The 13,659-nt window shown below is 42.6% G+C and overlaps 1 protein-coding gene across 2 annotated transcripts in view; it reads left to right on the top strand.

Annotated features, from left to right (window-relative positions):
* SCN10A (sodium voltage-gated channel alpha subunit 10) overlaps positions 1-6,653 on the top strand; it is a 99,360-nt gene extending 92,707 nt beyond the window's left edge. For both annotated transcript variants that reach the window (XM_032270683.1, XM_032270674.1), the window contains 2 exons: positions 1,363-1,633; positions 4,881-6,653. In XM_032270683.1, coding sequence (XP_032126574.1) covers positions 1,363-1,633; positions 4,881-6,097 — 1,488 coding nt within the window. In that variant the 3' untranslated portion in view covers positions 6,098-6,653. The remainder of the gene's footprint in view (positions 1-1,362; positions 1,634-4,880) is intronic.
* Positions 6,654-13,659: the final 7,006 nt, after the last annotated feature.

Raw genomic sequence — 13,659 nt, 5'->3', positions numbered from 1 at the left:
AATGAGGGACAGCGATTGTGCACAACTCTTTCAAGAAATTTTGCTTTGATGGTGGGATGAGATCTAAGGTGGTAACTGGAGGGAGATGTAAGTTTCTGGAAGATTCTGCTTTAAGTTAGGAGTAACTGGGTCATTAGAGATTTATACAATAAACCAAGAGACTAAGGGTAATGCACATGGACATTAATGTTGCCTAGGACGATAGCCAAGTGTGGGCAAATGTGGCCAAGAGCCTCACCCATCAGTAATGAGGCAGAGGGACCAGGGTGTTGGCAAGCAACAGTAATGAGGAGGTGGCAAAGCTTCAAAACAGGAAGGGGTTTTACAAGACACAGGAAGAGCAGTGGTGTTGAAGGGCCAGTGGTGAACAAGGAGGACCCCAGGCCTAACCCCAGAGGCACATGGGGTAGAGGAGAATGGCAGTCTTTGAAAAGGGGGAGATTGGTACTGACCAAGGCAAGTGAGCTCCATAGAGGTCAGGAGAAGGTCTGGAGAAGGTCGAAGAGCAGGGAATGGGGTTGGGATTAAGGACTCACAGAGCAGTAATATGTTCACAGCACTAAAAGAATAGAGGATCACACTAGGACCCTTTTTAAGGCACCATAAAAATAACCAGACATAAATGATCTCTTGGTTATCCAGACCACTCTGCCTCCTTCCAAGATGTAAACAACCAAGACCTGACCCCACGCCCTATACCTGCATTTGCTTAGGCATTTGCCCAGCACCAGAAATAAAGAGAGAACATTTATAAGAATAAATTTCCCCTTTGCACTTGACTTTACTCCCAGCAAAGTAGCTCAAATTAATATTTCAAGCAGCTCTTGAACTCTTGCAATGTGCAGGGCACTACAGGAAAACAAAGTTGAGGAAGGTACAGCCCTTGTCCTCAAAGAGCTCATTGTCTAGTAGAGAAGAAGAAATGCGTACATGAAATGCTAGAACTCGAGGCTGGTTGAAAAGGCTGTGGGAGCCCAGAAGGGACAGGAAAGTGTGGTGTCACATGACTAAGGGAAGCTCCATGCAGTACGTGGGGACTAAGAGAGGTATATTACTCAAGAGTGTTGGAATTTAGACAGCCAAGAGAGAGGATTGGGAGGGCATTGAAAATAGAGGTAAGGGCACAGACCAGGACAAAGGAACGGCCTGGTGACATCAAGTGGCCAGGAGAGGTATTAAGGACTTGAACTGGGGCAGTGAGGTAGAGTCATCGGAAAGTGAAATTTTGGAAGAGGTAAGGCTAGTATTTGGCTTCTGTTCAGATGTGGAGTGTGATGGAGACAAAACTCATCTACGGATAACACAGGTGCCTGGTTTGTGTTGGCCGAAAGGCCCTGATGCCACTCTCTCCTGTTTTCTCAGAACAAGTTCCAGGGTTTTGTCTTTGACATCGTGACCAGACAAGCTTTTGACATCACCATCATGGTCCTCATCTGCCTCAACATGATCACCATGATGGTGGAGACTGATGGGCAGAGTGAAGAAAAGACAAAAATTCTGGGCAAAATCAACCAGTTCTTTGTGGCCGTCTTCACAGGCGAGTGTGTCATGAAGATGTTCGCCTTGAGGCAATACTACTTCACCAATGGCTGGAATGTGTTTGACTTCATTGTCGTGGTTCTCTCCATTGCGAGTAAGTGGGCAGCCACATGGTGGGGAAGCCCCACCTCTGCTTGGGGGTCTTTTGGAGACTCTTTTAAAACCAAGGAAATAGCCAACCAACTTTTTGAAATACATGTTATATGTTAGAAGAAGCTTGTATTTGCAGCTTTCCAAGAGCAGCAGGTTTTAAATGCCTTAGGCTTCTCTCTCAGTGAAATGAAGAGGTTCTGTTGGCCTTCTCCATGCTCACATGAAGTGTTTTCAGGCGCCTACTGTGTGCAGCTCATGGCCAGAACCTCAGGGGCTGACAGGGAATAATCACTCCTCCTGAGAACCTCAGAGTGTAAGATGATGGAGTTTCCAGCAGACCTTATTTTTACAGTCTTGAAAGCAGGGGGGTGAGTGGTGTAATGTGAGGTGAGTCTTAAAATATGTCCTGGAAAAGGAGGTGGATTGCCATCAAAATGAAGAAAGACCAGGAGGCGATTGTTCAAAGGAGATTCTCAAGTCTAGAGTCTGGAATTAAGTCTCTATACAACTGTTCTGTTAGGGAACATGAGTAATGGAAAAGTCAAGATATCAATGCCAAGAAATTAATACTGTTAAGGCCCAATCTGGGTGCTGTTGAACGACAGACCTAGTATTTTGGGTCCAGTGGTGTTCAGAGAGAATTACTAGACTTAGAGGCTAACATGGGAGAATGGAGGTGCCATGATTGAGTACTTACTAAGTTCTGAGTACTGAGCTGGGCTCCATGAATGTTCACAGCAGCCCTGTGAAGCAGGTGTTATTATCCTCATTTTATACATTTAAAATTGAGACTTGGAGATCAAGAATATTATGCAAGGTCACAGAGTTTCCAAGGGGTGAAGCTGAATTTAGACCAGGCTCTGTTCTTCTAATGAACTTTCTGCCTGTCACCAACAGCCGAGAGACTGTCCCTGGACTTCTTGTGGTTTAGCTGAAGTTTGACTCTATAACGGCCAAATCACAGCTCACCAGCTTCACCTGGAATTATAAATGTGTCTTGATTGGTTATATCCTGACCTGCTTACTTTTTATGTCAGGGCATAGCCTGGGTTTAATTTCCCACTGATTTACTATCAAGAGCTGATGGTATCTAAATACAACTTGCCAACATGTCACCAGCCTCCCCACCTTGGTGCAGAAACACAGCCTTGGGTTGCATGTGTTTCTGGGGATTTCAGTTTGTTTCTGTTCTTGTTTTGTTTCGATATTGCTGCTCTATTTTTTGACACTTTATTGCGGTATGATTGACATGTAAAGAGCCGTGCATGTTTAATGTACACAACTTTTTATGAGTTTAAGTATACACCCATGAAACCATCACCACCATCAATGCCAGAAACATGTCCATCAGCTCCAAATATTTCCTCCTGCCCTCTTATTTATTTATTTATTGGATGCTAAGAACACTTCAGGTTTATTCTCTCAGCAAATTTTTAGGTAGACAACACAGTATTGCTGACTATAGGCACTATGCTGTAAGTAGAGCTCTAGGATTTACTCATGTCACATAACTGAAAGTTTGTACACTTTGACAAGTACCTCCACCACGTCTCCTCCTCCCAGCTCCTGGAAGCCACCATCTAGTCTCTGCTTCCCTGAGTCTATTTTAGATTCCTTATATAAATGGAATCATGTGGCTTTTGTCCTTCTGTGCCTGGCTTATCTCACTTAGCACAATAGGAGTTTTGGTTGGTTGGTTGTTTTCATTTTTGTTTTGTTTTGTCTTCCAAAGTGAGAGATTCCAAGATTCCAATTTTGATTTTATATTAAAGGAGGGAGCTTGCCTATGTATCATTTATATAGAAATAAAACATAGCCAAGTGCTTAGTTATGTGATGGGGTTACCTTAACTACCAGTTCCCGTAACTTACAGGGTAGCACCATCTGCTGGGGTAGGAATCCCTTATAGAGCTGGAAAATAAGCAGAAAAACCCACATATCAATCTTTCTGCCCTCTCTCCTTACCTCCCTTTCTTCCCTCCCACCAGCAAGAGGTGATGAGTATTTAATTGTTACAAGTATGAGGACTCATTATCCCTTAAAATAAGATCCTGGAGCAAATTAAAATATACTGTAGACTAGTTGTCTGACAGAAAATTTTACCAGAGTATATAGACAAATAATATACCCTACATTGTGGGAACATGTCCTAGATAAACTGGAATTTCACAGGTCTTCCACAAAGATTTTATGATCCAAAATTATAATTATTTCCCAAGTCTCCTTCTACTTTCTTCTTCTTTCCAGCACAATATTATGACCTATGTGCACGATGGCAAAGGGCAGGTAGGGGAGCGGGCCCAGGGAACCCAGCAGGGAGTGAGAGCTTGCTGCTGCACCCCTCGTCATTCTTCCTGCGAGATGTTGAACCCTCTCATACCCAAAGGCCTTGTCTCATCTTTGGTGGAGGCCTTTGGTACCAATAGGACTCCCCAGGTCCCCAAGACCAAGCTTCAAAAATCTTCAAGCTAGATATCATATCGAGGGACATACACGTTCTTTATATTTCCAACTTTGTTCATAGTTGGAGTCGGGGACAGAAACTGAGCTCCCCCGAAAAACCTACCTCCAGGCCCTAACATAAAGTTCAAACACAGCTGGAACTGAAAGAAACAAATTAAACCATTGTGCAGACAGCTGGTCATTCAAAGACATTCTGCTTTGGCGGTCATCAAGTTGCATGACTCCTGAGGCCCCCTTGTAATTAACACCAGGCTCTGTACAATTACCCACAGGCCTGGGTGCCAGAAACAGAGTCAGTCTTCACAGTAGGAGGTAGGGAGAGGAATCATAGGGGGTCCCGGCCTTCCCAGAGCACAGGACCAGGGTGCAGGAAAGGGCATGACCCAAAGGCTGCAATCTCAGGGAGGAGCAGGGTCTGAGTCATAGGCGAAAACAGGCCAAAGACTGTGGGCCTGTGGAATAAACTGTAATCACTTCCGGCTGAACTTGGCTGCAGAAGACAAGGTTTTGACTGTGGAGGGTGACCAAGAGGATATTCTGGGTGGAGGCAAAGATTACATGGTAGGAAGGGTAAGACTGATGGGGAAGAGAGGACTTATGCAATGGACAGTTACTGAGCTCCTACTTTGTGCTACCTGCCATGCCAGGCTGTGAGGGCCCAGAGTCCTCATATACGGATGCCCAAGTGGCAGTCCGTACCACGCCGAGCAGAGTGCCATCATGGCCAACTTTATCAGGACTCATGGCTGGAGATGCTAATTAGATCATTTCCTCTTCTTTTAAAGGCCTGGTTTTCTCTGCAATTCTTAAGTCACTGCAGAGTTACTTCTCCCCGACGCTCTTCCGAGTCATCCGCTTGGCCCGAATCGGCCGCATCCTCAGACTGATCCGAGCTGCCAAAGGGATCCGCACGCTGCTCTTTGCCCTTATGATGTCCCTGCCTGCCCTCTTCAACATCGGGCTGCTGCTCTTCCTTGTCATGTTCATCTACTCCATCTTCGGCATGTCCAGCTTTCCCCATGTGAGGTGGGAGGCCGGCATCGACGACATGTTCAACTTCCAGACCTTCGCCAACAGCATGCTGTGCCTCTTCCAGATCACCACGTCAGCCGGCTGGGATGGCCTCCTCAGCCCCATCCTCAACACGGGGCCCCCCTACTGCGACCCCAATCTGCCCAACAGCAATGGCTCTCGGGGGGACTGCGGGAGCCCAGCCGTGGGCATCATCTTCTTCACCACCTACATCATCATCTCCTTCCTCATCGTGGTCAACATGTACATTGCAGTGATTCTGGAGAACTTCAATGTGGCCACGGAGGAGAGCACTGAGCCCCTGAGTGAGGACGACTTTGACATGTTCTATGAGACCTGGGAGAAGTTCGACCCAGAGGCCACTCAGTTTATTACCTTTTCGGCTCTCTCAGACTTTGCAGACACGCTCTCTGGCCCCCTGAGAATCCCAAAACCCAATCGAAACATACTGAGCCAGATGGACCTGCCTTTGGTCCCTGGAGATAAGATCCACTGCTTGGACATCCTTTTTGCTTTCACCAAGAATGTCCTAGGAGAATCCGGAGAGCTGGATTCTCTGAAGGCAAATATGGAGGAGAAGTTTATGGCAACTAATCTTTCAAAATCATCCTATGAACCAATAGCAACTACTCTCCGATGGAAGCAAGAAGACCTTTCGGCCACTGTCATTCAAAAGGCCTATCGGAGCTATGTGCTGCACCGCTCCATGGCACTCTCCAACACCCCACATGTGCCCAGAGCTGAGGAGGAGGCTGCGTCACTCCCAGATGAAGGCTTTGTTGCTTTCATGGCAAATGAAAACTGTGTCCTCCCAGACAAATCTGAAACTGCATCTGCCACATCTTTCCCACCATCCTATGAGAGTGTCACTAGAGGCCTTAGTGACAGAATCAACATGAGCACATCTAGCTCAATGCAAAATGAAGACAAAGCCACCAGTAAGGAGGTGACTGCCCCTGGACCCTCGTGAGGACACTCCAGCCTGGACATGTACAGTTCTGATGTGTGCTTCTGCTCTGTGTTAACTCTTTCCCACCACAGATCACAGCCAGCTACAGCCTCACCAATGCATGCCACTGGTCACAATGTCAAAACTGGGCAGGGAATGCAGCTGGTAGCCACCTTTGAAAAAGCCCCCATATACAAAAGGAGTCAGAAACACAAAAAGGAGTCAGAAGCCACGAGCACTTCCACTGTGATCTCCCTTCTGCATTTCAACATCAGATGATGGGTTCTCTTACTCTATAGAAAATATCCCTGGTCCTTTTATTTTGGTTGTGATCAGAGATTATATTTACTGAGACAAACTTCTCAGGACCAGAACTTCCAAAGATACAGAACAGGAACATTGCTGAAGGTCCAAAGTAGTCCTCTGTGAAGCACCACATAGAGATTGGCAATGTTATTTAGGATTTTGCATGATTGCATGTTGAGAGCTGTCGGACACCTTCTGTGACTCAGGGTCACACCTGTGGCCTATGTCATGAAAAGCCTTTGAGATATCCATTAAAATTAATATTTTTAAAGGTATGTCCAGATGTTATACCTTAAAGCATCGTTTTATTTTTCTCTTATTTCTATGATACTGACATGTATCATGAATCACTTACCTTTCACTTTATGGGATTTTGATATTTTTCAGTTTGAGATTGAGCCTGGGTGGAGCAGGAAACAGCACTGCTCTCACATCTGGAAATGCCGGTTGGAATCCTAACTCTTCCACTGATTGCCTGGCTGACCAGGGTCAGTCTTTCTCCTCTTAACTCCAATTCCCTCGCTCGTAAAATTGGTGGGAAGGGAAGAAAGTGAATGCTTTCTATAGCCCTCGCATCTCATGTTGTAGAACTCAATGGTGCCTGCCCCGTTTATATGGGACAAACACTCTTTTCTGAGGCTGAAATGGCTAGACCTTTCTGTTGTGTAGCCAAAAAGGCAGCTTTTGAATACATTCCGGAGTCCGTTCACATTTCATAATCAGATGTTAAGAAGGAGAGTTTTTACATTACCGTGGGGCCAGAACTCCATAGTTCATATAATCAGAAGGAAAAGTATAATCATGAGAATGATGATTCATAGATAAGGTATGGCCAGTAGTTCCTTTCACGCATCCTGCAAATGTTATTAAGTACCTACTAGATGATGGTACTTAATAACAAGATATAAAATAGGAGTTAAGCCCCAAAAGATAAATTATATGGGTTGAATGGAGTAAGAATTGTCAGAGGAGTTTATTTAGGCCAAAGGCATGTTGCAGATTTTGAGATGCAGGAAAGCAAAGACTCCCTATGACAACACAGGACATAGGGATTGTAATAACAACCATGATCTTCCATTAACTCTTGGGCTATTCCCAGCCACAATCACAAAGACCAGGCCAGTTCATCAGATATATATTTGATCATTTCGTAAGATTTTCCATTTGTATAATTACAAGGCGCAGTGGCTGATACATCTCACATGCCTCAAGGATAGAGATTTACTGAGGCTTTGCTCCCCCTTCTGTCATTATTACCCCATCAGAAGCCAAAGAGGCTTTCAAGATGCTTGTTGGGAGCTGGCAGCACCCACAGATGCATAAGATGATGATGGGATGGCAGAGGGCCCAAGCCATCTCATCACAAATCAGCTACTCTCTGAATGCCTGATTTATCCTAAAAGGTGGGTTCAACGAAACGGCTCTTCCTGTGTCATACCACTGACCCAGGGAGCACAGATGTTGACTGTGCAGCTTCTTCAACATCTAAACCCCATGTGGATGATGAAGAAGCCATCTGAGATACTAGCCCAAGTGTTTATAAGACAGCTAAGTAGACAGAGTGTTTGGGCACAAGTTTATTGTTACAATGATATATGGATGAGTTAAGTGTGCCCAACCATCAAACTGGTTCTATTAAAGTAGATGATACTATTTCGCAAAAGTATTATGTTCCTATGTTTAGGGAACATAATTCAACTTCCCTAAACAATATGCTTTGGGTTGAATTATGTTCCCTTAAAAGGTATGTTGAAGTCGTAATCCATACTACCTGTGATTGTGGCCTTATTTAACATTAAGGTCTTTGCAGATATAAGAAAATTAAGATGAAGGTGAGCCATAATCCAATGACTGGCATCATTAAAATATGAGGGAAAATTGAACAGAGACACACAGAGAGAACAACACCATGTGAAGATGCAGAAAAAACACACAAAGAGACACCAGTTGTGTCACACCAGACAGCTGTGTGAAGACCCAGGAAGAAATCAGAGAGACACATCTGCAGGCCAAGGAATGGCAAGGATTGCTGAAGCTAGGAGGAGGCACAGAAGGCAGGATTCTCCCCCGGAGGCTTCAGAGGGAGTACAGCCCTGCCAATACCTTGATTTTAGACATCTAGCCTCAGAAGTGTAAAAGAATAAATGTATCTTATTGTGACCTACCTAGTTTCTGGTAATTTGTTACAGCATCCCAGGAAAACTAATGCATCTCTAATTTTTTCTACACAAATGCATTTCCTGAATTGTAATGGGAACCATTGGAAAACGAATGCAATCTATGTGCCTTGCATTACACAGAGTTTTTGGAAATATATCCAATGCAAATGCAAGATTACCTCTTGAAAATTTCACTATATTCAGTTTCCAAGTTCACCTGGCGGTGCAGTTACAAGGTAGAAGCTAGATTTCTGTAGGAGCCAACGTGAGAGCCAGAGCTAACTTCTCAACCTACCCATAGGAGATAATACTAGAATCTCTCTGGCCCACAATATGGGAGGATACCTTAGCACCGAGGGGACATAAGAGGCAGGACAACGATGCTGATTGTACAAATATCTGAAACCTGCAAGTTCTCAAAAATATGCCTCTACCATAAACACTGCCTTAACTTTTTATACCATTAAACTGCATAACATATAGACACAAATGGCAAAGAACATTCAGAACATCCAGTTAACACAGAATAGTAGGTATAGGCAGAGCCCTGGTGTGCTGAAGCATTTGCTTAAGACTGTCCTAAGTGCTAGAGATGCAAAATAAGACTGATCTTCAGTCTGGAGCTGAACACAGGCTGAAGGTTCGCAAATACATTAAAAAGACAATTCCAAGGTTTCTAGCAGTGACAGCACAGGTCATTTGAATCCCCCTCTCATTTAAAATATCAGAAGTGCTAGCTAAATACCAGACAACAAAAACATGTAAGTTGGGAGGACATGATTAGGGTAAGGGTTCTAAGAATTTATTATCATCCAGAAGAAAAGTAAAGGTTTTTATTATCATTAGACTGTGTAACTTAAGAATGAATTGCTTAATTATTAGGGTTGCCAGTAACAAATCAGAAATGGAGTATATCATTTCCAAAGTAGGACAAGGGGGAACTATGCTAAGAAACAATTAGCCAATCAAAAAAGTAAGGGGAAAAAATGGGATATAGAGACATACAGAATAAAAGAAAGAAACAGAAAAGACAGAGTAAAGTAGCATATTCAAAAACAAATATATTCATGAAGTACATTAAATGTAAATGGACACCAGGAAATAGAGTATCAGTCAGGATTTGTAAAAATTCAAATAAATTCTGTTTACAGAGAGCCACACCTAACCTAAGGTTACCAAATACAAGTACATAGGGCACATTTACAAAAATAGTTCACGTATCTGGCCATAGAATAAAATTCAAACAATGTTCAAGGGATTAAAAGTATATGCATGTTTTCAGATCATAGTACAATTTAGCTGAGAATCAATCACCAAAGGAAGCAGACCCAAGCTTATATATGGACCCTTCATGTATGGTAAAGGTGGGATAACATGAAGTGAGGAAAATCTAGTCTTCCTGTAAGTGCTGCTAGGATGAGTGTGTTTTCAGGAGAAAAAGGAAAATATTAGACCCCCACCTAAAACTGTACTCAAAAATCAATTTAGAGAATACCTAAATGTGAAAGGTAAATCTATAAAGGTTTTGGAAGATAAGAGAGGAAAACATCTACATGATCATAGAATAAAGAAGAGACTGATAAATTTGACTGCATTAATGTCTAGAACATCAGTGTATTAAAATACACCATTAGGAATGAAAAGGCAAACTACAGAATGGAAGAAGCTATTTAAAACACTTATGTTTGACAAAATAATATTCAGAGGAGATTTTTATTAACTTCTACAAATCATTGCAAAAGAGATAACACAATAGAAAAAAATGGCAAGAGACAGGAAGAGGCACTCCACAAAAAAGAAAATCTGAACAACTAGTAAGCATATAAAAGTGTGCACAACCTAATTAAGTAATCAGGGAAATGCAGGCTAAAATCACAGTGAAATACCAGCACACATCTATTAGATCTGCAAAAACGTTAGGGTCTAAGAAATATCAAATGATGGCAAAGATGGAGAAAACAGGAATTCCCGTTAAAGAGAGTGTAAATTGGTACAACTACAGTCGCGTGTAGCTTAGCGACGGAGATGCATTCTGAGAAACGCGTCATTGGGCGATTTTGTCGTTGGGCAAACTTCCTAGGGTGCATTTACACAAACGCAGGTGATAGAGCCTACTACACATCTAGGCTGTATCACATGTAGCCTGTTGCTCCTAACTACAAGCCTGTACAACCTGTTACTGTACTGAATACTATAGACAATGTAACACACTGTGTATCTAAATATAGAAAAGGTACAGTAAGAATATGGTAAAAAAGATAAAAATGGCATGCCTTTGTAAGGTGCTTGCCATAAGTGAAGCTTGTGAGACGGGAATTTGCTCTGGTGAGTCAGTGAATGAGTGGGGAGCGAATGTGAAGACCTAGGACATTACTGTACGCTTCTTATAGACTTTATAAACACTGTATAAAGTTAGGCTACACTAAATTGTTTTCAATATTTTTATTTCTTCAATGATAATCAACCTCAGTTTACTGTAACTTTTTTACTTTATAAACTTCTTAATTCTTTTTAATGTCTTTACTCCAAAATAATACTTTGCTTAAAACACAAGAACATTGTACAGGCTGTACAAAAGTATTTTCTTTATATCCTTATTCCACAAGCTTCTTTCTATTAATTTTTTTTAACTTTTAAACTTTTTTGTTAAAAACTAAAATACAAATATATTATCCTAGGCCTACACAGGGTCAGGATCGTCAGTATCACTGGCTTCTTCCTCCACATCGTGTCCCACTGGAAGGTCTCAGGGCAGTAACACTGGTGGAGCCGTCATCTGCTGTGGTAACAATGCCCTATTCTAGAATACCTCCTGGAGGACCTGCCTGAGGCTGTTTTACAGTTAACTTAAAAAAAAAGTAGAAGACATATACTTTAATAATAAAAATATGGTATAGTAAATATATAAACCAGTCATAGTCATGTATTGCCATTACCAAGTATTGTGCATTGTACATAATTGCATGTGTTCTACTTTCATGTGAGTGGCAGCACAGAAAGTTTCTTTACACCAGCATCACCACAGACACAGGAGTAATGAGTTGTGCTTCCAGGTTTTGTTGGCTATGACATCACTAGGCAACAGGAGTTTTTCAGCTCCTTATAATCTATGGCACACTGTCTTATGTGTGGCCTGTTATTGACAGAAATGTCATTATGCAGAGCATGACTGTATTTTGGAAAACAGCTTAAATTTACCTAGAAGAGATGAAGATACAAAAGCCCATGGCTCAGGTTTTCTATTCTTGGGTATGAAACCCAGAGAAATCCATGCACACATATTCCAGGAGACAGTTACAAGACGATTTCTTATCAATATTGTTCACGATGGACCCAAGTTAGAAACAACCCCCATGTCCTTCAACAGTAGGATAATTTAATAAATTGTGGTATTTTTAAATGTAATTTTATGCAGTAATGAAAATGGGTAAGACACAGTCTCAAACAAGTCTAAAAATGAATCTTATTAAATGAAAGAAGCCAGACACAAAATTATATCTACTCCATGATTATATGAGTTTCAAAAACAGGCAACATTAAACTATATTGTTCAGGAATGTACAAACAAAAGCAAGGACTGGTGAACATACAAGTCAGGGTTACCGGCAGAGGGAAGATAGAGCTCGTGAAGGAGATCGGCAATGTTCAAATTACTCACCTTCGTGGTTCTCTTAACGAGTGTTGTCTTTATGCGTTAAGCTAAACACTTACCTCATGCATTTTCTGCATGGGCGCTCTATCTCACAATTTTAAGAAAAAAAAAGAAATTTTAAATGGTTCAGCTTGGACGCTTCTCCCTCTTCACAGAAGTAGTCAGTATTTGCTACTCTCCATGGTGAATTTTATGCCTTGGACTTGGATTATCAGAGCTGAGTTGTCAGAGACGGCATACGAGTTCCATAGTGTGTAATAGAAAAGAAAATTCTAGGAAAAAGGAATAAAACCTGCAAAAGACACAGAAGATGTGCCTGTGGATGAAGAGTTTGAGGAAAGGTAACCAAGCTATTGTAATGCAAGTATGTCATGGAGTGTGGGAGTGAGTAGAATATGCTCACAAGGGGGACAAAGTTTTGTATCCCTCTGAATTATTTTGGATGGTTCTATGGGTGATATTAAAACTTTTCACAGGCCCAGCATAGTGGCTCACACCTGTAATCCCAGCACTTTGGGAGACCAAGGCGGCCAGATCATGAGGTCAAGAGATCGAGATCATCCTGGCTAAACCAGTGAAATCCCAGCTCTACTAAAAATACAAAAAATTAGCCAGGCATGGTGGCACCTGCCTGTAGTCCCAGCTACTCTGGAGGCTGAGGCAGAAGAATCGCTTGAACCAGGGAGGCAGAAGTTGCAGTGAGTCGAGATCATGCCACTGCACTCCAGCCTGAGGGACAGAGCGACAGAGGAAGACTTCCTCTCAAAAAAAAATAAAAAAAAAAAAATTGCAGGAACTGACCACATTCCTGAAGCAGGCCCCCTGCTGTGCCAGGTATTAACCCTTTCATTGTTGGCTTGTGGGGAGGTCTAGAGGGAGGTCCCAAAGAAGGGACCAGGACAGCTGGGCAGTGGGGAGCACTTGGAAGACTTGAAGCAGCTGCTATTTCCTAATCAGTATAGAAATATCTCATTAGACCTGGGTATACTGACCAGATATTATCTCATCTTGCAAGTGATAGAAATCCAACCTACATTAATTCCTAGGAAAAAGAAGAAATAAAAGAAGACATTTTCCTCTACTAAACTGGAAGATGCGGTTGGATTCAGGCTGAGCTGGATTCAGGAGCTCACATGATGCCGTCAGGTCATCATCTCTCCCCCTTGACTCTGGTTTCTTCTATGTTGGCTCCATCATCAGGCAGGCTCCCTCCATGGGGTAGCCAAGATCGCCTATATGTTGTTCATATCTGTGATCCCAGAGGAGAAAGTTAACTCCTACCCAATGATTCCAGCAAAAATCCAGGAAGGCATGTCAGTGGCCCAGACTGTATTACATCCCTTTTCCCAAGCAAACGTGTCCAGAACATGCAGCCCACTGCCCACTCCTGGATCATGTGCTCAGTCAGAATCAGAAGTTGGGTGGAGAGCAGTTCCCACATGAAAGAGCTCTGTGGCCATAAGAAG

This window comes from Sapajus apella, unplaced genomic scaffold (genome assembly GCF_009761245.1).
Source record: "Sapajus apella isolate SASKATOON/1434 unplaced genomic scaffold, GSC_monkey_1.0 scaffold4, whole genome shotgun sequence".
Taxonomy (NCBI): domain Eukaryota; kingdom Metazoa; phylum Chordata; class Mammalia; order Primates; family Cebidae; genus Sapajus; species Sapajus apella.
The sequence above is the reverse complement of the archived record's forward strand: the minus strand, read 5'-3'. Positions and strand labels throughout refer to the sequence as shown.